Source organism: Lemur catta, chromosome 11 (assembly GCF_020740605.2).
Source record: "Lemur catta isolate mLemCat1 chromosome 11, mLemCat1.pri, whole genome shotgun sequence".
Taxonomy (NCBI): Eukaryota; Metazoa; Chordata; class Mammalia; order Primates; family Lemuridae; genus Lemur; species Lemur catta.
In genome coordinates, this window is record NC_059138.1 from 4,906,771 (window position 1) to 4,934,634 (window position 27,864).

General features: G+C 52.2%; 1 protein-coding gene across 5 annotated transcripts; it reads left to right on the forward strand.

Moving 5' to 3' along the window:
• Window positions 1-25,761, forward strand: CRYGN (crystallin gamma N). 5 transcript variants are annotated; one of them, XM_045564979.1, is made up of 6 exons: window positions 1-308; window positions 11,194-11,293; window positions 13,504-13,564; window positions 19,866-20,114; window positions 21,736-21,881; window positions 25,524-25,761. In XM_045564979.1, exons 3-6 carry the CDS (start codon window positions 13,523-13,525, stop codon window positions 25,657-25,659), a joined length of 573 nt encoding a protein of 190 aa, XP_045420935.1. In that variant the 5' UTR covers window positions 1-308; window positions 11,194-11,293; window positions 13,504-13,522; the 3' UTR covers window positions 25,660-25,761. The 5 variants fall into 5 exon arrangements, with proteins under 5 accessions (XP_045420935.1, XP_045420937.1, XP_045420938.1 ...); XM_045564981.1 differs by lacking the exon at window positions 1-308 and adding an exon at window positions 498-1,063; XM_045564982.1 differs by lacking the exon at window positions 1-308 and adding an exon at window positions 1,656-2,187.
• Window positions 25,762-27,864: the final 2,103 nt, after the last annotated feature.

Sequence of the window (27,864 nt, forward strand, 5' to 3'; positions counted from 1 at the left end):
GGTTCCCAGACCTTGGCTTGTGTCAGGGCCGCCGGAGGCTCGTTGGCACGGGTGGGCCCCGCCCCACCGCGTCTGGGTCCCTGGGCCCGGGCGGGCCGCAAGGCACCCGCATCTCTCCCGGGCCGCCCGGGCACGATCTGGTGGCCTCACGGCCACCGCACGGGGCCTCGCTGTGAGGAGAGCAGGGAGCACAGGCGCGGCTGAGGCGACCGCACGGCTCCCGAGTGCGGCAGGGCGACTCAGCACCCGGTCTGCCGCCGCCGGGACACTGCCGTTCAAGAGGTGGCGCGCGTGTGAGGCGGTCGGCGGTGAGCGTGGGGCCGCGGGGACGGGACTGGGCCCTCATCAAAGGCGGGAGGGGCTTCACTCTCTTCCCTCACACGAGGACACGCGGGCTGCGCTGTCCGCGGAAACGGCCCGCACCAGACCCTGACCCTGCCGGCACCGCGACCCAGGCTTCCCGCCCTCCAGAACTGTGAGGAAATGAATTTCTCCTCCGCGTGACCGCCGGCCGCAGGCGTTCTGTACGCAGCACGAACGGGCTAGGACAGGAGGAAGACCCGGGCCGCGGTCGTCTCCCGCACTCGGTGTGCGGGGCGCCTGCTGCGGGCTGGTTTTGATTCAAAAACAAAACCCCTTTTACCGATGTGAATTCCACAAACGTCCCATCCTATCTTGGGGCTGCCCTGGAAGCCGTGTCCCTGCAGACATTAGCTTCTCCTCCTCCTCCGGCCTCTGCCTTGCAGAGGACCGCTCGGCCCCAGCAGGACTGAAGGTGGAGGCGCTTCTCCCCGCGGCCAGGAGGCTGGGCTTCCACCGTGGCCCTTGCCAGCCCCTGGCTCTTTGTCCCCCTCCCCTGGCTGGCATGTGCCCATGTGCCCCGTGGCCTGCCCCGCTGCAGGCCCTCAGACCAGGAGTGAGCTGGACTGGGACCCCACTTGGCCCACCGAGAACTGGACCAGGTTCCCTCGCTCAGGAATCTGGACTCAGAAATCCTGGAGGAATGAGGCCCCGCCTGGGAGGCTGTGACGGAGGGAGGCCAGCCAGGCGGGCAAGCAGCAGGGTGAGGAGCTGGGAGGGACGGGCACGAGGAATCGTCCTGCTGCAGCCTGGAGTCTGCATTCCGTGCTTCTCAGTACCCCCGGCTTGCACCTCGGGCCCCACACAGGCACGCACACAGGTGCCCACACACGCACCTGCACACGCACACACGGGCTTCCCCGGGGGAGGCAGAGCTGAGTCCGGCACCCTCACCGGAGCTCCCTCGGGAGCCACCCAGGACCTGGAAGGTGGAGGCCCTGGAGCAGTTCAGGCTGTGTCAGTCCTCGGACAGCCCAGGGCTGTCTCTGCCTTCAGGCCAGGTGCCATTCCTTCTGTCCCACCTGTCTGCTGGCAAGCCACCTGGGCTGCTGAAAGTTCTCAGCAGAGGAGAAGCCAGAGGGGAGCTGTTTGGGAAAGGTTTGCTTTCTCTTCCGGTAAGAAGCAAGAGAGTCCCTGCAGACAGGAGAGCATTTGCACATCTGATTGGGGACGGGGGCGGGGCGGGGGCACCAACTCTCTAGCCTTGGGGACGCATTTCACTCTTGGGGCAGCTCTGCCCGGCCACCCTTCCCGAACCACACTGCTGGCCTCTCCTCTGAGCCCCCCGCTCAGGGAGGGCCCAGGAGCCAGCCACAGAAGCGGGTTTGAGAGAGGAGCCATCCGGTGGGACAGAGGTGCCGCCACACAGTCCATGAAGGTAGATTCGAATGTCGGGGATGATGGGAGGCTGTAACTGCAGGTTAAACACACAAGCATCTCAAGTTGCTCTGCGTACATCTTTATGCCAATAAATGTGACATTTTAGACGGAATAATCAATAGAATAGGAGAGTATAAATGACCATACTGACCCAAGGAAAAATAGACACCAGAACAGAACTGTAGCCGTTATAGAAACTGAACCTACAAGTCAAAAATCTAACCACATGGAAAGCACCATGCCTGGGCCGTTTTAAATTCCAGTTTTACCGAAACCTTCAAGGAACAAGCGCGTCTAGAGACAAATGGGCAGTGCCCACCAACTTTTACAAAACTGCATCATTTGGACACCCAACCCAGGGAAGGCCATGAACACAAGGAAACGACGTGCTGACCTCCTGCCTAGGGGCCTGTGCAGAGGGAGGAAGGAGCCTGTCCCCAAGCCCAGGTGACAGCATCGCTTCCCACACCTCCCAGGCACTGTGGGGAGGTGACAGGGCAGAAGGCACAGCAGCTGCTGGCTGCCCTGTCAGGAAAAGCAAAGAGGAAGTGCAGTAGGTAGAGCTGTCCCCTCCGGGCTGGGAGTGACTCCGGGGTCACTGCTGCCCCTACGGCTGCTCTGGCCCCCGGGGCCCAGCCAGAGGGCACGAGGCTGGGGTCCACCGCCCTCCAGGAGGGACCCCTGCCCAGGGCAACCCTGAGGTCCCAGCCCCCACAGCCAGTGGTCCTGTCTGCCCACGCCAGGCTGCCTGTGCTGGGAGCTCTTGAATGGACACTCGGCCGGAGCACTCTGCCACTCAGCAGCTTGTGCGCAGTCCCTCTGCGCTTCTGGGACTCAGCTCACTCATCCGCAAACGGCTTCACCGCGCCGAGCTCTACCGAGACGGTGGGCTGGCTGTGAGCTTTAACGCGGCGTTAATTAAACAGTAAGAATTCATTAAACACCAAGAATTGAAAAATCTTTGCCGCACTCCTGGGTGCGCTCCCATGTGCTGTTGAGCCCGGCCCACCCCGGAGGCCTGTGGAGAAGAGATTTCCCCAGAGCAGGCAACCGCAGCTCGGGGCTCGGGGCGAGGGGCCCGGCAGGCACAGTGTGATCCACATGGTGCTCGGGCCTCACAGCAGGCCAGGGCTTGTGGCATCTCAGGACAACTGAGCCCAGCTCCAGGGAGATGGTGGCGCTGGGGACCGTGCGGGGACAGGTGTGGAGGATGCAGCACAGAGCCTCCCCGCCTGGGCCTCCCCTGGGTGACAGACACCTCCACCAAGTAAGCAGAGAGGCCAAGGCTACCCCTGGGACTGCACGCAGGAGCCATAAAGTAAATTCCTACATGACCCCTCGCCTGCCCCCAACCTGTACAAAGGCTACTGGAACCCACTCCCCATCACCCCACGCTCTTGTGGGTAACACCCGGGCTGGTACTAAGGGGCGGGGGCAGGGGGCAGTGAGGAAGGAGGGATGGGGAGGGGGGGACCAGATCCACGGAGCCCCAAGAACCCAAGAGCCCACAGGCTATGGGTGTGCAGCCCCCACTCTGCCTGCGCTCCATCTAGTGGCCAGGACACTTCCAGAGCCCGCAGGAAGTGGCGGCAGAGGGGTGTCTGGGGCTGGTGGTGGAAGGTGCCGGCTGGGTCCCCCACCTGTTACCCAGCTGGTGCTGAGGAGAGCCCTCACATAGAGCCCCAGGCTCTGTGACTTCACTCCTGTACCTTATGGTAGGCAGAACAACAGCCCCCAAAGATGTCCACATTCTAATCCCCAGAACTGGGGACTATGCCACCTTCCGTGGCAAAAGCGGCTTTGCAGATAGGATTAAGTTAAGGATTTTGAGGAGGGGAGAGTATCCTGGATTTTCCAGGTGGGCCCAGTGCTGTCACGGGGGACTTCTGAGAGGGATGCAGGAGGGTCAGAATCAGAGGGAGAGTTGAAGATGCCACACTGCTGGCTCTGAAGGTGGAGGAAGGGGCCACAAGCCACGGAATATAGGCGGCTTTTAGAAGCTGGAAAATTACTTCTTTTCAATCTTTCTTATTCATACCTATGAGTTTTTGCACTTTTAAAAAAATCATTCAACTCTAAATATTTTCTAAAATCTCTCATGATCTGATTCCTCTTGAAGCCATAAATTACTTAGGAATGCATTTCAAGTTTCCAAAAATATGGAGTTTGGGGACTTTCTCTTTGTTGTCGCTTTCTAACTTATAATAGTTACTTTATAATCAGAGAATAAGACTATATGGTATTGATTCTTTGAAAATTGTTGAGCTTTCCATCCTGAATCAATCAATGGACATCAGGTTCTATAAAGAGTCCACACGTCCTTGGGACGAAGGAGTAGTCTCGATTTGTTGGGTGCAGTTTTTGTGTTTATCTGCTGGAACACGTTTGCTAACTCTGTTGTTCAGATCTGCAATATTCCTACTAAGCACTTGCCTGCTTGGTCTGTTTCCGATTTTAAAGCATCATGCCACCAGGACTGTGGATTTGTATTTTTGCGTATAATTCTATTGGCTTTGCTGTATGTATTCCGAGGCTGAACTGCTAGGCAATAATCAACCCACAATGGTCCGCTCACGGCCTTCCTTTCAGTAGTATGTAACATCCCACCCACCTCAGTCTACTCTTCTCACTTTAAATTCAGCTTGTCCATTATGAATATTGATACAATGCAGTCGTTTGTATGTTAACATTTATGTGCTATAGTTTTTAATATCCCACTTTTTCAGCTTTTCTGTGTGATTTTGTTTCAGGTATTTTTTGTAAGCTGCATATAGCTGACTTCTGTGTTTTGAGTCCAGTCTCACCATCCTCTTTGCCTTTAATGGATAAATTACATCTATTGTCACGATTGTGACTGCTGACACATTAGGACTTAGTGCCTCCCATCTAGTTTTGTGTTTAGTTCATCCTCTTTGTCACTCTGTTTCCTTTTTCCTGTATTCTGTTGGGTTGATAAAGGTTCTTATTCCTTTTATTCCCTCTGAATGTTTGGAATTCATTTCTTGCTGTGATTACCCTCAGCTTTTTAACATACATGCCTACCAGCACATTTAAAAAAGAAAACATAGTTATCTGGTATTTCTCTTTTACTCTTGAAGAAAAGAAGAGCTCTCTCCCCCCACGTTTATTATTGTAACATTATAGCTTTAGTTTTCCTTTTTTAAAAGACTGTAACTGTTTAGTTAAACTTACCAACAGATTTTATCCTGTACCTTCCATCTGGGTTCTTGCTTTTTATGTTGAAGTACATCTTTCAACTGTGCATCTAGTGATGGCCTGTGGGTAGTAAACACTTAGTCTTTGCATGCCTGAAGGGATTTCATTTTGCCCTTACTCTTGCTCAATAACAGTTAGCAGAGGGTCTCGAACAGATATTTGTATACTCATGTTCATAACTGCATTATTAACAATAGCTAAAACATGGAAGCAACCCAGGTTGAATGGATGAGCAAACTGTGGTATGCACACAATGGAATATTATTCTGGCTTAAACAGGAGGGAAATTCTGACACATGCTACAACACGGAGGAACCTCGAGGACATTATGCCAAGTGAAATAAGACAGTCACAGATGGGCAAATACTGCACGATTCCACTTATATGAGGTACCTAGAGCAGTCAAATTCCTAGAGACAAAAAGCAGAATGGTAGGTGCAAGGCGCTGTGGGAGGGGTGAATGGGGAGTTAGTGTTCAAATGGCAGTTCTATTTTTAGTTTTCTGAGGAACCTCCATGCTTTTCTCCATAGTGGTTGTTCTAATTCACATTCCTACCAACAGCGTATGAGGGTTCCCCTTTCTCTGCATCCTCGCCAGTATCCATTATTGCCTGTCTTTTTGATAAAAGCCATTTTAACTGGTGTGAGATGATATCTCATTATAGTTTTGATTTGTATTTACCTGATGATTAGTGATCTTGAGCACAATTTCATATACTTAGTGGCCATTTGTATGTCTTCTTCTGAGAAATGTCTGTTCAGATCTTTTGCCCGTTTTTTAATCAGATTATTTGATTTTTTTGCTATTGAGTTGCTAGAGTTCCTTATATATTCTGGTTATTAAGCTTTTGTCAGATGGGTAGTTTTCAAATATTTTCTCCCATTCTGTGGGTTGTTTTTTCACTTTGTTGATTGTTGCCTTTACCGTTCAGAAGTCTTTTAGCTTGATGTGATCCCATTTGTCCATTTTTGCTTTGGTTATCTGTACTTTGGAGGTCCTATACAAAAAAAATCTTTGCTCAGATCAATGTCCTGGAGCATTTCCCCAATGTTTTCTTCTAGTTTCATAGTATCAGGTGTCAGATTTAAGTCTTTAATTCATTTTGACTTGATTTTTATGTATGGTGAAAAATAGGGGTCTAATTTCATTCTTTTCCATATGAATATCCAGTTTTCCCAGCCTCATTGATTGAAGAGACTGCCCTTTTCCCATTGTATGTTCTTGGTCCCTTTGTGGAAGATGAATTGGCTATAAACGTGTGGATTTATACTGGGTTCTCTATTCTGTTCCATTGACATGTGTGTCTGTTTTTATGCCAGTACCATGCTGTCTTGGTTACTACAGCTTTGTAGTAAAATTTGAAGTCAGGTAGCGTGATGCCTTTTACTTTGTTCTTTTTGCTCAGGATTTCTTTGGCTATTTGGGGTCCTTTGTGGTTCCATATAAATTTTGGGATTGTTTTTTCTGTTTCTGTGAAGAATGTCATTGGTATTTTTATAGGGATTGCATTGAATCTGTAAGTTGCTTTGGATAATATTGTCATTTTAACAATATAAATCCTTCCAATTCATGAGCACCAAATATCTTTCCATTTTTTTGTACCCTTTTCTTTCATCAGTGTTTTATAGTTTTCATTGTAGATATCTTTCACTTCTTTGATTATTGATTTTTAGGTATTTTATATTCTTTGTAGCTATTTGTAAATGGGATTGCTCTCTTGATTTCTTTTTCAGATTGTTCACTGTTGGCATATATAAATGTTATTGATTTTTGTATGTTGATGTCATGACCTATGACTTCACTGATTTTGTTTATCAGTTCTAACAGTTTTTTGATGGATTCTTTAGGTTTCTCTCAGTATAAGATCATGTCATCTGCAGATAAGGCTAATTTGACTTCTTTCTTTCCAATTTGGATGCCATTTATTTCTTTCTTTTGCCTAATTGTTCTGGCCATAACTTCTACTATATTGAATAAAAGTGGTGAAAGTGGACATCCTTGTCTTGTTCCAGATCTTAGAAGAAAGGCTTTCAATTGTTCCCAATTCAGTATGATGTTAGCTGTGGGTTTGTCATATATGGCCTTTATTATTTTGAGGTCTGTTCCTTCTATATCCAGTTTGATGAGGGTTTTAATCATAAATAGATGTTAAATTTTATCAAATGCTTTTTCAGAATCTATTGAAATAGTCACATGATTTTTGTCCTTGGTTCTGTTAGTGTGATGTATAACATTTATTGATTTGTGCATGTTGAACACCCTTGCATTGCTGGGATGAATTCCACTTGATCATGGTGTATGATCTTTTTAATGTGTTGCTGAATTCAGTTTGCTAGAATTTTATTGAAGATTTTTGCATCTGTGTTCATCAGTGTTATTGACCTGCAGTTTTCTTTTTTTCATTATATCCTTGTCTGGTTTGGGTATCCGGGTAATTCTGGCCTCAAAGAATGAGTTTGGAAGTACTCCTTCCTCTTCAATTTATTTTGAAGCATTTGAGTAGAACTGGTATTAGTTCCTCTTTAAATGTTTGGAACTCAGCAGTGAAGCCATCAGGTCCTGAACTTTTCCTTGCTGGGAAACTTTTTATTACTTCTTGGATCTCGTTATTCATTATTGCTTTATTGTGGTTTTCTATTTTTTCATAGTTCAATCTTGGTAGGTTGTATGTTCCCAGGAATTTATCCATTTCTTCTCAGTTTTCCAATTTGTTGGTGTGTGGTTGTTCATAATAGTCTCTCCCATGATTCCTTGTATTTCTGTGGTCTCACTTGTTACATCTCCTTTTCCATTCCGGATGTTATTTATTTGGATCTTCTCTTTTTCTTAATCTAGCCAAAGGTTTGTCAATTTTGTTTATGTTTTCAAAAAACCAACTTTTCATTTGTTGATTTTCTCTATTCTTTTTAGTCTCAATTTCATTTATTTCTGCTCTAATCTTTATTATTTCTTTCCTTCTACTAATTTGGGGTTTGGTTTGTTCTTGCTTTTCTAGTTCCTTGAAGTGCACTTTTGTTTCTTTGAAATCTTCCTATTATAATTTGTTGATATAGGTGTGTATTGATAGAAACTTCTCTCTTACTACCGCTTTTGCTGTATCCCATAGATTTTGGTATGTAGTGTTTCCATTCTCATTTGTTTCAAGAAATTTTTTAATTTCTTTCCCAATTTCTTCATCAATCCACTGGTCATTCAGGAGCATGTTGTTTGATTTCCATGTGTTTGTGAAATTTCTGAGGTTGCTCTTATTGTTGATTCTAGTTTTATTCCATTTTGGTCAAAAATATATATTTGATATGATTCCTACTTTTTTTTTTTTGTGAGATAGCATCTCCCCCTGTCATCCAGGCTAGAGTGCCATGGCATCAGCGTAGCTCACAGCAACCTCAAACTCCGGGGTTCAAGTGATACTCCTGCCTCAGCCTCCCAAGTAGCTGGGACTATAGGCATGCAACACCACACCTGGCTAAGTTTTCTATTTTTTGTAGAGATGGGGTCTCCCTCTTGCTCAGGCTGGTCTCAAACTCCTGGCCTCATGCAATCCTCCAACCTTGGCCTCCCAGAGTGCTAGAATTAAAGGTATGAGCCGCCACACTCAGCCTGATTCCTACTTTTTAAAAATTTGTTCAGGCTTGTTTTGTGGTCTAAGGTATGGTTTACTCTGGAGAATATTCCATGTGCTGATGAAAAAAATGTGTATTCTGCTGCAGTTGGGGAAAATGTTCTGTAAATAGCAGTTAGACCACTTAGGTCTAGTGTGTAGTTTAGCACCAGTGTTTCTTTGTTGAGTTTCTGTCTGGATGAACTGTAGGTTCCTGAGAGTGGGTGTTGAAGCCTCCTACTATTATTGTATTACAATCTCTCTCTCCCCTCAGGTGTTAATGTTTGCTTTATATACTTGGGGGCTCCAGTGTTAGGGGCATAGATATTTATAATTGTTATATCCTCTTGATGAATTGACTCCTTTATCATTATTTAGTGACCTTCTTTGTCTCTTTTTGCAGTCTTTGATTTGCAGTCTATTTTATCTGATATAAGTATAGCTACTATTGCTCTTTATTGGTTTCTAGTTACATGGAATATCTTTTTTTTTTTTTTTTTTTTTTTGAGACAGAGTCTCACTTTGTTGCCCGGGCTAGAGTGAGTGCCGTGGCGTCAGCCTAGCTCACAGCAACCTCAAACTCCTGGGCTTAAGCCATCCTTCTGCCTCAGCCTCCCGGGTAGCTGGGACTACAGGCATGCGCCACCATGCCGGCTAATTTTTCATATATATATATATATATATATATATATATTTTAGTTGTCCAGCTAATTTCTTTCTATTTTTAGTAGAGACGGGGTCTCACTCTTGCTCAGGCTGGTCTCGAACTCCTGACCTCGAGCGATCCACCCGCCTCGGCCTCCCAGAGTGCTAGGATTACAGGTGTGAGCCACCACGCCCGGCCAGAATATCTTTTAAAGTGAACCTCCTACAGTGCGGTGCAGTTGAACGGCCACTCTGATTTGGCATCTCCTTTGGCAGAGATACAGGGCAGAATTTCCAGGCCTGGGGATGTCCCACTTCCCCGCTTTGTCACTGCCTGTCCTCGGGGATATTTCTCCATTCAGACACTCTCAGTGCTTCCTGTGGGTTAAGGTGGGGACAGATCTCCTGCTAGGGAACCCAAGAAGCTGGCTGTCTACCCCCATCTCACTTTTGTCAGTATAGAAATAAGTTAGTTAGGGAAATTTTTCCATGTGCTTGGTGCCGGGCAGAATAGCGGAACTGGATGTGGAAATCTGATTCTCTTACCATCTGCTTGGGGTTTTTTCACTTCTCTGTGGTCCCAGAAACTGTCTCGTCTTCATGTTTGCATTCTGGGATATTTCTGGTGATAATCTCTGTGCTGTATGTTTTTTTTTTTTTTTTTTTTTTTGGTTTTCTGGGGGTAGAGGGAGTGAAGCCAGCTTGCTTCTACGCTGCCATTTTGGGAGTGGAAGTCTTGATGAGTTCTGATGAATTTATGCACCTGTGTAGCCACCACTGCAATCAAAATATAGAATATTTCTATCACCCCAGAATGTTCTTTTGTGCTCTTTCTTAAAATCTCCATCTTTGCCACCACCACCTTTGGATCAGGCAGCCGCGGATCTGCTCTGTCACCAAAGAGTCCTGTGTCCTGACTAGAGTCTCACACACATGGAACCACCCAATGTGCAGCCTTCTACAGCTGGCTCCTTTGGCTGAGATTTCTCTGTGCCGCTGTGTGTCTCAGTAGTTTGTTCCTTGTCACTGCTGAGTGGGTCCCGTTGCTCGCATGAACTACAATCTGGTTACCATTCAACTGTTAACGGGCACCTGGCTGCTTTCAGCCCAGGGTTATTATGAATAAAGCTGCTATTGTAACATGTGCAAGGCTTCAGGTATATGTTCTTATTTCTCTTGGGTAAACACCTAGGAGTAGAATTGCCAGGTCGTGTGGTAAGTGTATCTCAACTTTATAAAAACCTGAAGTAACTCACCATCCCCATCTCCATCAGCAGTGTGTACGTGTTCCATTTCCTCCACACCGTCCCCAACATTTGGGACGGTCTGCTTTTCTCATCTCTGCCGTTCTAACGGATGCAGGCTGATGTCTCACTGTGCTTTTAATTTGTGTTTTGAGGGACAGTTTTTAAAGGATGAGCATATTTTAAGCCTTTGAATCATTAGATCAGGAAGTATTGAAGACTGACGTGAAGGAGAGGGAAGTGAAGCAAGACCTAAAACAAGAACATGAGTAGATAAAGCTCTTAAAACTGCAAAAAGCTGAAGAAATGTTAAGAGTTATAATTATCTGTAGAGGCTAAGGACACGAATTCTGGATTCAAGTCCCAGCTCCACTGCTTACTTGCTGTGTGACCTTTGGCAAGTTATTCGCTCTGTGCCTCACTTTCCACATCTATAAAATGGGGATACCCCCTCAATGCTCTCATAGGATCCTTGAGAGAATTAAATGACTTAATATATGTTAAGCCTTAATTGGTCCCTGGCTATAGGAGGCGCTAAGAGAGTCATTATTATTATTGTCCTCGTTATTGAGTTTATTATAATTCTAAATCCTCCTGCCTCCGGCCCCCAGCACTTCGTGGGGGTGGGCGGCGCGCGGGGCGGTGTTTACTGTACTACCACTAGGGGTCAGGCTTCGGCACCTTTCACTGCCCAAGCCGCGCTGTATTTGAGGGCGCGAGACGCCGACTAAATGAATACCTCCTAGGACCCAGCCGTCCGGCCTTTCCTTCCGAGACCTGATCCGATAAGCCCTGGCGACCTCTGGCCCCTCTTCCGGGAGGAAGACAGCGTCTCCTCTCCCACAGGTAGGCTTGAAACAGGGCGGAGCCCGGGAGCCCGGGGGTGGCGGGGTGGGCTGACCTCGAGCCAAGTCCAGGTCTGGGCTGGTCCACAGACAGGGTCCGTCGGAAGGACATAGATTTGGCTTAAAGGGGCTCTTTTCCACTCGCTTTCTGGCTGCTCACCCCCAGCCCGGGCTCAGTCCCCACGCAGCGAACAGCATTGCGCGCCGCTGCAAACGCCCGCAGAGCGCACGGCCGGCTCTGCCGCCTGGCTGTGCTTGCCTGGTTCGTTCGTTCCCTCGTCCGGTCCTGCGTGCGTTCATCAACATCCCCCGGAGGCCCCCACCCCCGAGCCCGGAGGCAGAGACCAGGAAGGTGCGGTCCTGCCGGGGAGAGCCCGCAGGACGGTGTCCGCGCAGAACTCAGGAGCGCTGCGGGAGGGGAGCCCCGGGGCTGCCCGGCGACCGTGAACTTGCAGAGCGTCCAGCAGAGGGTGCTTGCCTCCCCGTGTCCTGTTTGTGCGTGGCCTCAGCTAACTCCAGGATCAGGGGAGCCTAAGTTGGACATGCGTCCAGCCAGAGCCCTCCCATCCCTGAGCTCTTATAGGGAGAGTATTTCCAACTCTGTTCATCTGTAAATATCTGAGCACCTGCGAGTTCAGAGCTGAGGGGACAGCCGTGGGGAGGGATGACTCCCTCACCCCCATCCCGGGCCTGCGGGGCCGGCACAGCACTGGAAAGAGAGGTAAGTGGGGACCAGGTCCCCAAGCCCTGGGGAGCCCAGTTCGGGAGTTTGGGCTTGCGGGCCAGTGAGGTGCCGGGGCGCTGCCTTTCAGGGGAGCTCCCTCCCAGGGTCCTGCGCGCCCGGACTCTGCTTTATCCCAAGGGCAACGGAAGCTATTGAGAGGTTTTAGGCAGGAAAGGGGCCAGATCAGATTTTAGATTTTAAAAGATTATTCAGATTAGGGAGCGGCACCCAGGAACCCCAGCTGTTTGTAATGTTTTATTTCTTAAGCTGGAAGGTAATTTCACTTATGTTGACCTTTTTGTCTGCCTGGATAACTCATAACTGAGAGCGACAGAGACAGAGACAGAGACAGGGACAGGCCACTCTGGCAGTGAGTGGCCCCGGCCCCAATTCTGGTGAGGTTGATGGCACCAGAGCTGGGCAAAGGAGTAGGACCTTGGGGTTGGACGCTGGAGCTGGAGGCCACCTCGGTTTGGGGGGTGCACTGAGCCCTGCCTCCCTGACACCTCCAGGACGGCCTCACCCCAGCCCGGGACTGCTCTGCTCTTTCAAGAGCCAGGGATGTGCCACTCCAGGTGCGGGTCCACAGGAAAGGGGCCCCATCTGCCCTGCCCCGTGCCCCTCAACCTGTCAGCACACCTGGAGTTCCAGAGTAAAGGGCTGGAAGGGCTTCATTACCCACTCACTTGACTTTTTATTGAACTAGTGCAGGTTTGGGAGTTTGAATTTACACTATTCATGTACTCTGGAAACTCCCCATCAGAGAAACTAACAAAAATGGGTCCCGGCCAGCGGGACAAGCCACAGACTAGGGAAAGGTCTTTACGCTGAACACACACAACAAGGAATAGACAACAGGTTAACAAACACACAACAAAAGAATACGTAATAGGTTAAAATATATTGACATCATTAAGGAAAGACTCAGAAAAAATGGGCAAAGGATATGAACAAGCAATTTATAAAAGAGCAAATCCTAATGGACGATATACACATGAACATCGTGGAGCTACTGACCCTCGCGCCCCGTGGGTTTACCTGCACATCAGCAAGGCCACTGGGAGAGCCTCTGAGCATCTAGTGGCGTTGAAGGTGAGCTCACGCTTCAACCTAGCATCCTCACCCAGAGGTGTGCATCTCAACGGAGGCAGTACTGGCCCCAGGGTGCATGTGGAAGTTTGTAGGGTGTCACAATGCTAGAGGATGGATGTGCAGGACCCAGGACGCTGAATATCCTGCAACATGCAAGGAGGAACTGTCCCACGGGTTCACCTAGAAACGCATAATATGTTTTGCATGGTTTTAATATACACTGAATATTTCCTGTATGCAATTTACTAGATAAATAGATGGAAGATTTTACTCTACCAAGAGCTGTTCATTCACTATTTCAGAAACTCTTGTCACTAACAACAACAACAAAAAAAAAAAATTGCAGAGGGATATATATAATGTGTCCACACCGTAAAAATGTCTATTATTTGCAGGTACACACAAAGTAAAAGTATGAAAACACAAGAAGACTTAATAAACATAAAAATCAGGACAGTGAGTATCCCATCCGTATGTGTAATAATTTTTTTTTAGGAAAAAAATCAATTTGACATAAACATGGCAAAATGTTAAGATGTGACAAACCTTGTAGGAGGTGTTATTATTGTTCCTTATATTGTTCCCCGGACTTCTCTGTGCTCTAAATTAGCTAAAAAGGGGAGCAACTTGACAAAAACAAGAGTCAGGAAAAGGAAGGCAGGTAAGTGGGTGGTGGATCAGGGTGATTTAAAAGTCTTTAAATTTCTTCAGGCTGTAAAACTCTCCAACACTGAGCAGCTACTGGTAGTTCTAAGGTTATACGCTATTGAAGTTTTTTAAAAAGCCAGGACAGCATTTTTAGCCTTGCTTCATCTCTACCAGCATGTTGTCCCCAACTAGCAGAGTCATATGTGACTCACCTACTTCAAGGTACATTTTAACAGTGCTTTACTGAAGATGACTTAAAAAAATGACTCTAAGAAATGACCCTAATGGTGAGGTTTGGTGCCCTTGGCATTTGCATATTATGTAGCTATTTGGGGCAGGGGTTTTACTTGGGCACAAATAGCTAACAGGAATCTTAGCAGACCCTCCTCTGGTAACTGAATTGTGATGAAAATCCCAGGTGAGAATTGAGATGCTGCATTGGGAATGGGGAATGCAGGTGAAAGTGGCAGAAATCCTATCCACCTGTTCATTTTTACCAATTCTTCCAGTGAGGCTTGTGGCTGGGCATTTTTTCAGGTATACTTTAGGGAAAACAGGCCGAATCACTGCTCATGTTTTGAATTCTGCTCGCATCACCTTTGTGGATTGTCTGTGGGCCCTGGTGCAATAAGGCAAATACAAATGAAAGAATAAGAAGCTCTTAAAACAACTGTGAGGGACCACCGCTCTCCCATTAGAATGGCTGAAGTACAGAGCACTGACAGCGCCAAATGCTGGGAGAACATGGAGCAACAGGAACTGAGGCATTTCTGGTGGGAATGCAAAATGGTCCAGCCATTTTGGAAGACAATTTGACAATTTCTTACAAAACTAACATACGCTTAACGTATGATCCTGCAATTGCACTCCTTAGTATATACTCAAAGGAGCTGAAAAATTATGTCCACACAAAAACTTATGTTTGTAACAGCTTTCTTTGTAATTGCCAAAACTTGAAAGCAACAAAGATGCCCTTCAGTAGGTGAATGGATAACCGAACTGAGGTACATCCACATGGTGGAAAATATTCAGCGCTAAGAAGAAACGAGCTCCCAGGCCACAAAAAGACATGGGAGGAAGCTGAAATGCATATTACGAAGTGAAAGAAGCCAATCTGAAAAGGCTCCTTACTTAGTTCATTCGGTGCTGCTGTCACAGAATACCACAGAGTCGGTAATTTACAATGAACAGAAACTTACTGGCTTACGGTTCTGGAGTCTGGGAAGTCCAATACCATGAGCCGGCATCCTGGCAAGGGGCTCCGCGCTTCATCATCCCACGTGGGAAGGCAAAGAGAGGGTGAGAGAGAGCAAGGCTCCATCCAACTCACAGCCTCAAGCCCTTTATAATGGGCATTAATTCATTGGTGAGGGTGGAGCCCTCATGACGTACACGCCTCCCACTCTGCCCCTCCTCTAACACTGTTGCACTGGGGATTAACTTTCCAACACTTGCTTTTTAGAGGATACATTGATCCCAACTATATGACATCCCGGAAAAGGCAAAACTGTGAGCGGGACAAAGATCAGTGGTTGCCGCGGCAGGGGAGGGAGGGATGAATAGATGAGCACAGGGGACTTTTAGGGCTGTGCAAATACCCCTCTTGGTGCTGTAACGAAGGATTCATGACATTATACGGAAGGGGTGGCGGAACTCCAGCTCCTCATGTCAATAAATTGGCCTAAGACAGATTAACAAGAGAAAAGCGCATAGATTTATTTAATACAAGTTTGATGTGGCACAGGAACCCCCTACAGAGAAAGGAAGACCCAAAAAGAAGTTAGGGTCAAACACTTACATGCTGAATTGGACAAAGAATAGCAAGAAAAAGCAGCTAAATTATGCAAGAAGGCTTAAAAGGTAAGAGTTATTTTAACCAGGTCTGTGCAGAATTCTCTGTCTTGACTTCCTGCCCGGTCCTGCTGTGGAATGTAGGTCCTCAGTTGTGACCCATGTTCCACAATGTCCCAGTGTGGTGCGGGATGTTGACTGCGGGGCAGGCGCGTGTGTCGGGGCTGGCGGTGAGTGGGAAATCTCTGCTTTCTGCTCAATTTTGCTGTGAACCTCAAACTGCTCTGAAAAAAAATCTATATTTTTTAAAACGCTTAATTTTCCCTGTTGAAAATAAGGGAAGAGGCTTTCTTTTCCTTCCTTTTCTTGCAGATTTCTTTCTCTGTCCTTTCCAAATGTGTTTAAATCTTTTTAATGGTTAAAGAAGCCTCTTGCCAGTCTAACAGCGCGGGAATGTTTCCCCTGGGAGCTGGGGCCATCTCTTTGACGCATGGACACCAAAGGAGACGGCAGCCCTCCCCACTCCAAGTTGCAAAACCCTTCTCCAGTCATAAAGATATGAGAAAATTGGTGATTTTATCCTGAAATCACGAACGTAATGGATTGCGTCTGCCTGGCTACATGACAAGGCGAGCTGGTTCTCCGTCTTTGAAATCCCGAGCGAGTCGCCCATGATGGGCATCACACGCTGGCCTAACGCGTACTCGATAATAAGACTGTTTTCTTTCTCTTCTACCTTTGTGGAGAGACTTTCTGGGCTGGCAGGAGATTTTGTTTTTAATTTTATGTCCCCACCAGGGCCCATGTCCAGAGACAGAGTTGGGACGTGTGGCTTGGCGAGTGTGGGTGTCTGTGGGGGCAGCGCTGGGGGCTGTGGTGGGGGGGAGGCTGACCTTAGGGTCAAGGGTGACATGGGATTCCAGTCCTTGCCCTGTCTGCCTTTGACAACCGCCCAGAGCAGGGACAAGTCCATCTCTCTGCCCCAGGAATCACATGACCACCTCTTCCTGGGTCTGAAGTGTGTCATCTGTGAAATGATGAGAAAAATATACTTTCCGGAAAGTAGAGGAGCAGCCCAAACTGCCCCCCAAAGCTCCTCCTCCTCCCCCTCTGTGAGGACCCCCTGGGCTTCTCCTTTGATCTCAGAGCCTGGCCCCCACCTGTGCCGGCTGCCTGTGTTCACATCTGAGCTTCCTCCCGCAGATGCAGCCGCCCCTGGGGGGCTGCACCCCCCGTGGGGTTCATGTTTGCTCTGCTCATTCCACAAACGATCTCTGAGCCTCCACCATTGCCAAGAACTTCTGTGTCCTGGGAAATTCTCCCGCCATGGCAGGGCTGCAGGATTCTGTAAACCGATCCTCCTTGTCCAGGGTAGTCTGGCCTGTGCAGCAGAGGCAGGGTGCGGGCACTGCAGCCTCCCAGCTCCGGGCAGTGAGGGTCAGGGCTGGTGTCACCTGGGCAGGATCTTCAAGGGGAGAGAGAGGGATGGCATCCCAGGGAGAGGAGCAAAGCAGGAGGTGGGGGAGACCTGGGGCTGCCCAGGGGTTGGGTGATGTTGGAGCAGAAAGCCCAGGGCAGGGGCATGGAGCTGAGACCAGGGCCACTGGCAGAGCCCCATCCCAGCTGCCTTATTTGCCCCCGGGAAGCCTGGGCTCCATCCCTATCCAGAGACATAAGTTGGCGCCAATGCAGACTACATGCGGCAGGGGGAGGTGGGGCGTGGGCTGGGGTGGTCAGAGAAGGCCTGAGGGCCAGGACAACGCTGGGAAGAAAGGCCGCAGGCCTGGACAGACACCCCCTGCCCCACTCCAGGGCAGTACCATGGCCCTGACACAGCAGGGGACAGCGGGTGGGCTGGGGAGGAGGGGTCAGGAAGAAAGGCCTTGATGCTGCCTAGGGCTGGCACAGTGACCTCCCAGAGCACTCAGAAGACCTGGGCAGGGGCAGGGACACACGTGCAGGTGGCACAGGGTGGCCGCCAGGCGGTCCCAGCGGCTGGGCGGCCCCTCGTGGGCTTAGCACGCCTGACAGCACTAACACGGGCCAGGCCGGCCAAGCAAATCTTTTGTCCGGGGCGGCGCTGAGCCAGCAGGGCGCTGCCCGGTATAAACGGGACCTGCGGGGACAGGCGGGTCGCACCATGGCGCAGCGCTCGGGGAAGGTGAGTGTGCCCCTCTCCCGTGCCACCTGCATGGACACAGGGCCTGGGATGGGAGTAGGAGGGGGTTTGCGGGGGCCCCACCATCACCCCTTGTGAGCGGGCATGGGGGAGGGGGCACACTGTTGACAAACCCAAGCAAAGTTAAATTTCTTAATAAAATGGGGGCCTCCCAGTTGGCGGAGGGCCTCTCTGGTGTGGGTGGATAGGAGGGTCTCCTCCCCACATGCCCTCCTCTGGGGTCCCAACCCTGCCCCCCCTACCTGAGTCAGGAGCAGAGAGGGTGGGCAGACCTGTCCCCACCTTGGGGTAAGGGAGTCTTGGCTTGTCCCCACAGCCCAGGCCCTGCTGCTGTCTCTTCTTTGCCTGAGGCTGGTCTAAATGTGGCTTCTTCTGCTGCAAGATCCCATCAGGGGCACTTCGGGGCTAGTTCTCTGCAAAGTGTTGAGATTTGAAGGACCTTCCAATACTCTGGGTGCCCAGGTGTCCCCGAATGTCTCGGAGGCCCTTGAGCAGACCTGTCTTGCTCAGGAAGGGTGGCACATTTGCTATCGCTCCCCTTTCTCTCGAGCCCCTGTCCTCGCTAATCTGCAGAGCCCATGGTCTCCAGAGGCCCCAGCTGAGTGCGTGGTGAGAGCACAGCTGTGACAGGGCCCCCCACAGCGCAGCTGTAAAGCAACCAGGGCGTCTGCCTCCCCCTGCGGTGGGCCTCAAGCCACACCTCCCCCGTGGGTCCACAGTGCCTCGCTTCCTGCTCCTACCCTGCACCCAGGCCGACGGAGCAGCCCGGGAGAGGGAAAGGAAGAGTCCAGAAAATCCATGGTGCCCTGGCCGACAAAGCATCCATCCTATGCACATCCCCTGGCCAGAGCTGTGGCCACACCTCAGTCCACAGGGCCTGGAAGAGCAGTTCCATGTTCTCCTGGGAGGACTCTATACACTGGCAGAGCACAAATGACAAGTTACTGGGTAACAGGACTGTCCTTTGACAGGATCCTTCTAGGGCCACAGTTGTTGAAACTCAAAGACTTATTGAATGGTTGGAATTTTAGGTTCCACTTCAGGAAGTGAGTTTTGGGGATTGTTACTGCTTCACGTTGTGTAGTTTGGGGACGAGGACAACCTGTCCATGATACGCAGCTATAGGATGCTCTGTCTGAACTTCTGATGGGTTGATAAAGTTCCAGATCTGACACAGGTCTGTTACCCAAAGGAGTGGCCTACAAAACAAACAGGGACGGGGTGACACTTATAAAGCCCTCTTTTGAGAACACCAATCCCGTGCCCGGCCATGACATGGCTTGGGCAGATTCAGCCCCTCCAGTTAAGGAGGCCCAACCCCAGGAACCTGACTTTCTGCAAAATGAGTGTTGGGTATGACGATGGGGCTGTGGGTGTTTATTCTTTTGAAAACATTTCCTTTTTTTTTTTTTTTTTTTTTTGAGACAGAGTCTCACTTTGTTGTCCGGGCTAGAGTGAGTGCCGTGGCGTCAGCCTAGCTCACAGCAACCTCAGACTCCTGGGCTTAAGTGATCCTACTGCCTCAGCCTCCCGAGTAGCTGGGACTACAGGCATGTGCCACCATGCCCGGCTATTTTTTTTCTATATATATTTTTAGTTGTCCAGATAATTTCTTTCTATTTTTAGTAGAGACGGGGTCTCGCTCTTGCTCAGGCTGGTCTTGAACTCCTGACCTCGAGCAATCCACCCGCCTCGGCCTCCCAGAGTGCTAGGATTACAGGCGTGAGCCACCGCGCCCGGCCTGAAAACATTTCCTTTAATGTTATTATGGGTGTTATGTTTTAACAGTAAACAAAAATGAGTTTTAAAAATGCAGTGGAAGTTTGAAAAGAGCCTGTTTGCAAATGGGCACCTAGACAAAGGGGAAACCCCGTCCCCAGATGGCTCTGAAACGTGTCTGCTCCGCCATGAGCTCCTGCGGGAGGAGAGGGCCAGGGGCTGGGTCTGGCATCGCGCCAGCCATTCATACCTTCACCCAATCAGCAGATAGCGCTGGGCTCCTACTGTGTGCGGAAGGGCTGGGCCTTGGGGCCTGAGAGTTGGGGTTCGGTGGAAGTGCTGGGCTGGGGCCCAGACACCAGCCTCCAACACTGAAGGCGGGAAGCCCTGACCCTGAGCTCTCCTACCCGGCCTTTCTAGATCACTCTCTATGAGGGCAAACACTTCACGGGGCGGAAGCTGGAGGTCTTCGGGGACTGTGACAACTTCCAGGACCGAGGCTTTATGAACCGAGTGAACTCCATCCGCGTAGAGAGCGGAGCCTGGGTCTGCTTCGACCACCCTGACTTCCGGGGCCAGCAGTTCATCTTGGAGCACGGCGACTACCCTGACTTTTTCCGCTGGAACGGCCACAATGACCACATGGGCTCCTGTCGGCCTGTAGGAATGGTGAGTGGGCCACTCCACTAGGGGCTGCCGAGGGCCAGGCCTGGCAGACATGGGACAAGGAATCAGGGAGTGCGGGGCTCCCAGCTTGAAGCTGTCTAAGATGAGAGCCCTGCCCGGAGCCACCCACTGGCACAAGCGTGAGAGGGTGTGTGGGCCAAGTTGCAGGGGTCCGAGTGGGAGTGCCCTCGGGAGTCTTCATGCATGTGTCAGGACACCACTTTGAATTCCTGATCCCAACATCTAGCTAAACTTTCCATTTAAAATGCTCTTGAAATAGCATCAGTTTGGATTTGCAACTGGATGGGAGGCACTCAGCTAGAGTGCAGTTGCTTTGAGCCTGGTGTGTCCACCGGTGCAGATGATCTTGTGGCCCCTTCCAGAGCCTTCTGTGCTCTGGTGTCGGAATGGCTCGTGGAAGAAGCTGAAGTGTCACTGGCCAGTGAGTGGAAAACCTGGAGGCAGAGCTGTTGAGTTACACAGGTGTGACCCAGGTGTGTGGGGGAGCAGCTGAGAGGTGTTGCCCTCCATGGCGAAGGACTGTTTGTGTCTAGTGGCCCTAGGGTGGGATTGGAGGAATGGGGTCTCCCCCAGGTCACAGGTACTAACTGACCTGCCGTGAATTCTGGAGGTTCCTCTGGGAAGTGGCTGATTGCTGAGCCTGCCCAGGCGGTGCCGGTGAGCAGCTGAGGAATCTGGGGAAGGAGCCCCTCTGCCGGGCCCCCTCTCTTTTCCACATCGGTTGCAAAACCAGCCCGGTGTTGACATCTCGAGCCGTAAGAATGCTTTCTCAGTGTTTCCACCAGGCCGTGGACATTTGGAAAAGAGGAATTAAAATGGTTGGCGTGGATCCTGCATAATGCTATTTATATGAAACATACACTAGGTATCTTCCGAATGCCATTCCGTAAGAGCTGTCCTTGAGGCCAGCTGTGACTCAGACTCGGGCCCCACGGGCTTCTGCCCCCGGCAGGAGCTGGTCCCCCTCTGTCTCTGGGAAACACGGGGAATCGTGTGGGGAGATGTGTGCGCTGACCCTAGTGAACGATGATGTCAGGGCCAGCAGGGATTTCAGCAAGCGAGATCTGTTATTTGTTTTAGATTTTCAGCTTCATGTTTTAATAAAAGGTTCTATTACAGTTTTAAAATATTATCATTTGAAGGCTTGCCTGTGGCCTGCAGCCCAGGGCAGAGAGGTCAAAGCCTGGTGTTGGTGTGGCCGGGACAGGAGTCCCCCGGGCTGAGTAGCAGGAGGGAGCCCAGGGACCCAGGCCCAGTCTGAGAGGGGACGCTGGCCTCTGGTCGGTTTTGCCCTCTCTGGACCTTGGATTCTTTAGTTGTAACAAGAGGAGATTGGACTAGTTCGGTGGCTTTGAAACCTTTTAAAGTAATAGAGCCTTTTCATCCAACCACACCTTATGTGGAAGAACAAACACAAGTGCTGGGTGGAAGTGTGTGTGTTGGGGTTAGGGCACTCACTGTCCCCCCAGCCCAGCCCAGAAACTCCTGGGTGCCCAGAGCCCTGGGTGACCAAAGCTCCTTCCTGCACGGGGCTTCTGTTTAAGGGGAGGAGAACTCAGAGCATTTTCCTTCTTTCCTCCCTCCATTTGCTTGGGTCTCGGAGCACGGGGAACATTTCCGCCTAGAAATCTTCGAGGGCTGCAACTTCACAGGCCAGTGCCTGGAGTTCGTGGAGGACTGCCCCTTCCTCCAGAGCAGGGGCTGGGCCAAGAACTGCATCAACGCCATCAAGGTGTACGGGGATGGAGCGTGAGTAATGGCCCTGTGGCTGCCGACCCCAGGCCCAGGGGGGCCCTTCACAGCCAAGGAGTGGGGAGGCTGCCTGCTGACTGCAGGGCTGGCAGGTGGGGTGGGCAGCATGCCCAGTGTAGACTGCAGAGCTTGCCCCTGAACTGGACCTCTCTGCAGACCCCACCATGCTGACCTCCCCGAGGAGACAGACGTCGGGTGGCTCACTCTGGTAGACAGAGAACAGCTGGGGGGATTTTGCCCAGGCCCAGAAGGGCTTGTCTGCCCTGCTGCAGAGCAGCGTCAGAACCCTGTGCTGCTGCCCCTGCACACTCGGGTTTCCTTCTGGTCAGCCCAGGGGCAGCCCACACTGCCCCGTGCACTCCCCTGTGCAAAGCTGTACCCCGAGCACTTTCAAGTTGGCCACCTCTTTATTCTCTGGACCACTCCATGGGGTAGATACCATTGCACCCATTTTACAGAGGAGCAACCTGAGACTCAGAAGGTCAAATGGCCTCAGCATGTGAGTGGCACAGCTGGGACTGCAGCCAAATCTGTCCCTGTTCTAAAGCTGGTGACTTCCCAGGCCTCAGCCCCCTCCGCTCGAGAGAAGGGCGCCTCCCCGTGCATGGCTGGTCCAGGAGACTGGCTCCTGTCTAAGCAGCTAAGGAGCCATTTGCCTCCTATGCTCCGGAAGTTCAGGTCAGCCGGGGGACTGAAGGCAGACAGAGGCCGAACCAAGGCAGAGCTATGTTCAGTTGACCCTCCCTATCCGTGGGTTCTGCGTCCGTGGGTTCAACCAACCATGGATCAAAAATATATATTTTTTAATTTCTGTACTGAACAAGTACAGACTTTTTCTTGTCATCATTCCCTAAACAATACAGTAAAACAACTATGTATATAGCATTTACATTGCATTAGTTCCTGTAAGTAATCTAGAGACAATTTGCAGCACAGTAAGTTCTCACTTAGCCTGGTCCACAGGTTCTCGGAAGCTGCAACTTTAAGTGAAACAATGTACCGCAGCTCCTCAAATAATATCCTTTGGTTCAACATCATTTCATTATAAGGTTAATGAGAAAAAAATGGTTTTGTTGTACGTCATTTCACTTAAAGTCAAAGTTTCCAAGAACCTATCGACAACATTAAGTGAGGACTTATTATACACGGGGATGTGCATAGGTTATATGCAAATACTGTGCCATTTTATGTCAGGGACCTGAGCATCTAAGGACTTGGGTATCATGGGCAGTCCTAGAATCAGTCTCCCGTGGATGCGTGGATGGGGAGGGATGGCTGTGTCCAGGCCACCTTCCCCTGGGTGGCCTGACATCGCTCCTGACCTGCTGTTCCTCTGTCACTCTGGCTCGCTCCAGGATCCTGGTTTTCACCTCTGCCTTCCTTCTGCCTGTTTCTGTGCCTTTTCGAAATTCCACGTCTGCCCTAAACTGATGGCACTTGGGAGTCCAGGGGTAGATTTCCAAAACAGCAACTCGCCCTGGAGCATTTGCTAGCTAAATGGTGTCTCGGGAGGCCAAAGTCATACCTTTGTATGGAAGATGTCTGAGACCCAAGACACACACTCCCCATTCCCCACCTGGAGACTCTGGGGCTTGTTAGGGAAAAGGAGGGGAAGACAGGAGCTCACATCTTCAACTGTGGGGGCGTATGATCTCCGTGAATCCCCACCTTCCCTGTGAGGAGCCACTGGGCAGGACGTCACCAGAGGCTGCAGGTGGTGACTGACTCCATGTGAGACCCCCCAGTGTGCTCAGCCTGTGCCTCCTGTGACTTTAACTCTTCAAAAAAATGTAAGCTCTTGCCAAGGAGAAGCTGCCTGGATGGTGACACCCCTGGATCCCCTGGATCTGGATAGTGGCGTGTCCAGGAGGCCCCTCCACCACCTCCCACATGCCCAGAGTCATTTCCCTCTGGGTCCCACATCCGCTCAGGAATGACCTGTTGCATATGACCCGTTGCCTCTGACCTGTGTCCTGGAGGGTACTCGGAAGGAAATGCCCTGGCATCTCCGCCACGCCCATTTCCCACCCCCTGGGAAGGTGAGGTGCTAATGTTGATAGGCCATGCCCTCCTACCTTCCTCTTTTTTCTTTTTTTCGTTTGACTGTATTTCCCTCTGTTGCCCAGGCTGGAGTGCAGTGGCACAATCAGAGCTCATTGCAGCCTCCAACTCCTGGGCTCAAGTGATCCTCCTGCCTCAGCCTCCTGAGCAGCTGGGACTATAGGCGCGTGCCACCACACTGGGCTGATTTTTTAATTTTTGTAGAAAGGGGGTCTCGCTATGTTGCCCAGGCTGGTCTCAAATTCCTGGTCTCAACTGATCCTCCATCCCAAAGTGTTGGGATTACTGGCGTGAGCCACCGCTCCAGGCCCCTCCTCTTTCTGTGTCCTCCCAACAGCCACAGCCAGGACAGGGGAGGGGAGGGTTTGCTGATGATACCCAACCAGTTCCCTGCCCCGTCCTTTTGGGGACACCTGTGAGAGCTCCAGGGTGGTCCAGGACACCTCTTGGAGTATTTCCTGCCTGCCACCGGGTGGGGAGGGATTGGTCTAAGCCTGAGGGGTCACTGAGGCCCCAGCTGTGGCCGTAGGTGTGGAGGTAGGGAGGCCCTGGGTGGGAGTTCCTGGGTGTGGGGGCCCCAGGCTGCACCAGGCCTGCTCCAGCCCCCCAGCAGGTGCTCCCTGCTCACTCCCATCCTCCACCTCGGCCTTTTTATTCTTGTCCCCTGACCCTTGAAGCAGCAGACTGTGCCAGGCACCAGGTGTGACAAGCCACGCTTGTGGCTTGTGTCTGAGATGGTGGGGGAAGGACGAGGTTGGGCCAGGCCCTGCTCCCCAGCTGTCCCGAGGTCTCTCCCCTGGACCACACTCCCCTGTCCAGGCAGAGGCCACTCTTCCTCCTGGTTCCTCCTCATCCCTTCCCACCCCCTAGACCTTCCAAATTACCTGGGCCAACCCCAGGGACCCCTGGGAGGGGGCGGACCAGGGGCCAGGCTCGCTGCTGCCCCCCCACCAGCACTGGCCTCCCAGGGGCTCCAAGGACTTGTCCGGTTTCTGCTCTCCGGGTTGCCGGTGCCGCCCGGGTGCTCAGAGCTGTGGAAGGGCCCCACCGGACGCCCGTGTCCTGCCCGCAGCCCAATTCCCGCTGGGGTGCAGCCCCCACAGGGCAGGAGAGGGCAGGAACCGTGTCCCTCTGACTGACTTTGGCACCTCCCATACCTGACACAGTGCTGGGCACACACGCAGGAACGCGATAGCATTCGTTGAATGAGTGAATAGTAGCAGTTGGTCCCCACTCTGTGCCAGGCCCCGTGCCAGGTGCTGGGGTACCCTCTGTGCAAGACGGTCCTTTCAGGGAACAGAGGGGTGCAGGGCGGGCCATGGCAGCAGAAGCACATCCTGGAATCACTCCTTGCCATGGAGTGACTAAGAAAGTGGGCAGATACTGGGCATCTCCCCCCAGCACTGACCCAACACCGGGGTGGGGAAGGACGAAAGCCAAGGGCACGGCCTGGGCGCCCGTGGTGCCCGGAGTGAAGGGGAGCCACCCCGGGCGGGCGGGCGGGGGTGCGGCTGGCTCTTCTGTCCTGCGCGGGGTGGCATGCCAGCGGCCACCTGACCCGCCCCTCCCCGCCTCCAGGTGGGTCCTGTACGAGGAGCCCAACTACCGCGGCCGCATGTACGTGGTGGAGAGGGGCGACTTCCGCAGCTTCTCCGACTGGGAGGCCCACAGCGCCCGCGTGCAGTCGCTCCGCAGGGTGGTCAACTTCTTCTAGCCAGGCCCGCCCGCCCGCCTGGCCGGGCGCAGCTCTGGGGACAGGAGGGACCCTGGGGACGGGGACCTGGGGACTGCGGACAATAAAAGTCCTGACAGCGGAGCGCTGAGCGCCTCGGAGTGCTTCCTCGGCCCCTCGCCGCCCCGGGGCAGGGGGGCGGGAGGAGGAGGGGTGATGGGGGAAGGGCGAGCTCGGGGTGCGCCGGAGACACGATGGGGGCGGGGCGGGGCCGTCCCCTTCCGGGCTCCGAGTCTCCGGGACTCAGCCGCGCGCGGGGCCGCCGGGGCACGTGGCTGCGCGGCCGCCAGAGACCTGCCCCAGGGGTCGCGAGTCCGCATCTCGGAATTTTTATCCTCTCGGCGCTCCTTAGCCTCGGCGTTTCTAAAGGAGGCCCCTCTGCAGGGATGGGATGGAGCCAGGGCAGCCCCCGCCCCTGTCTGGACGCCCTGTAGGAGAGAGCATTTGGGGTGGCGGGGGCGCTGCATGCGCTGGGGGGCTCGCACCTTCGCCCCGCGCCGCACCGGGTGCCAGGCTCCAGGCCGCTGGGTCCGCCTGCAGGGGGTGGGCCTGGATCTGTAGGGGACACCTCCACCCGGGGGCAGAAGGGAGGGAGGAGCCCGTCCTGGGAGGAGACACCCGGCTGGGAATGAGCGGGCCCACGCCCCAACACCACCCGGCCTACGCCGCTGCCCGGCCGCGCCCCCCAGGGAGAGGAAAGGTACCTGCAGGGGGAGCTTGCTGGTCACCGGGGGTGGCCCGGGGAACTGCCCCCGGGGATCCCCCAACAGAGTCCTCATGGAGACTGCAGATGTAGGCGGCCGTCTCCGCGAGGACGCCTCGGCGATCCCGGGCAAATAACACGTGGAGTCCTTTGGGCGGCTGCGGAGGAGCGGGGCACGGGGCCTGAGGACCCAGGGATCTCTGCTCCCGCCTGGCTGGGCCACGCCGGCTGGGGGAGTGATAGGATCAGCCACAGTTCCGTCCAGGGTCAGGCTCGGGTCCAGCCTCTGACCCCTACTACGATTCCTGGGGGTCCCCTGGCTCCCCCGCACTGGCAGTCCCCTTCCCCTCCTCACCACACATCTTGCTCCAGTTTTTTGAAGGAGGTCCTGACTGGGAAGCACCCCCCCAGGCTGGCCACTGTCCTCAGGACCCCATGGGAAAGTACGTGAACCCTGGGACCAACCCTTGAGCCGGAACTGACACTTTTGACAAGCTTAGGGGCGGGCAGTGGAACCTGGAGCTGAGAGAGGGAGAAGAGGCCCCTGGAAAGCAGGCACAAATCGCAGGGACTGGATCCCGCTGCGGGGCCTGAGTGTGCAGGGGAGGGGATGGCTGTGAGGGTCAGTGGGGTTACCCATGTCCCAGTTCCTGGGGTATCCCCAACCTGAACCCCATCCCCTACTGAGACAGAAATGGAAAAAGGAGGATCATTAATCATCCCATTCAGCCAGGACACTGTCCCCACCCAGAGCTGGGCAACAAAGATGTAGGAGCCCCATGAGTGCTGAGGGACCCCAACCTGGCTGCCCCAGAATCAGCAAAAGCAGAGTCAAGACATGACGCCCCTAGGCGACCATCCCCCACCCAGGAAAGGGGAAGGGGCTCCCGTTCTGCCATTGGGTAGAGGGGTCCACAAAAGGCATGTCCTGTACCCCACATGCCGCCTGCCCTGCCTCCTCTCTCCTGTGAACCACACTGCCAGGTGAGCGGCTCTCCCCAGCCAGCCCACCTCTGAAGGCTCAGACGGAGGGCTGGGGGACTCTGCAACCAAACTGCAACAGACCAGCCACCTTTCCTGAGTTCAAACCTCTGAGCCTGGAACCAGTCGACGTTTAAATGTACCGTCACCGTTTCTGACTCCGGAAGAGTGTTCATCTGAAATCATGCCCTTGTTTTTCATTTCTCTGCCAGTTTGTCCAGGGAAATGGAGCTTTCCCTGCAGGCCTCTCTGCCGAGGCGAGGCCCTCCGCACCCGTGGCCAGGGCCCTGTCCCTGCACAGCCAGCCTCTCCTGCAATAGCTGTTCAACCCACAGCCCCTCAAACCTCCTTGGTGCAGCGTCCCGCTGGCCTGGGGCCTCGAGGATGGCACACTCCTTTGCCAGTGTTGATGACGATATTAACACACATTATTGAGCAGGGATTTTTGTGCCAGGCTCTGCAGTAGGTGATTTTACTTGTGTGCAATAACACCAAGATTATGG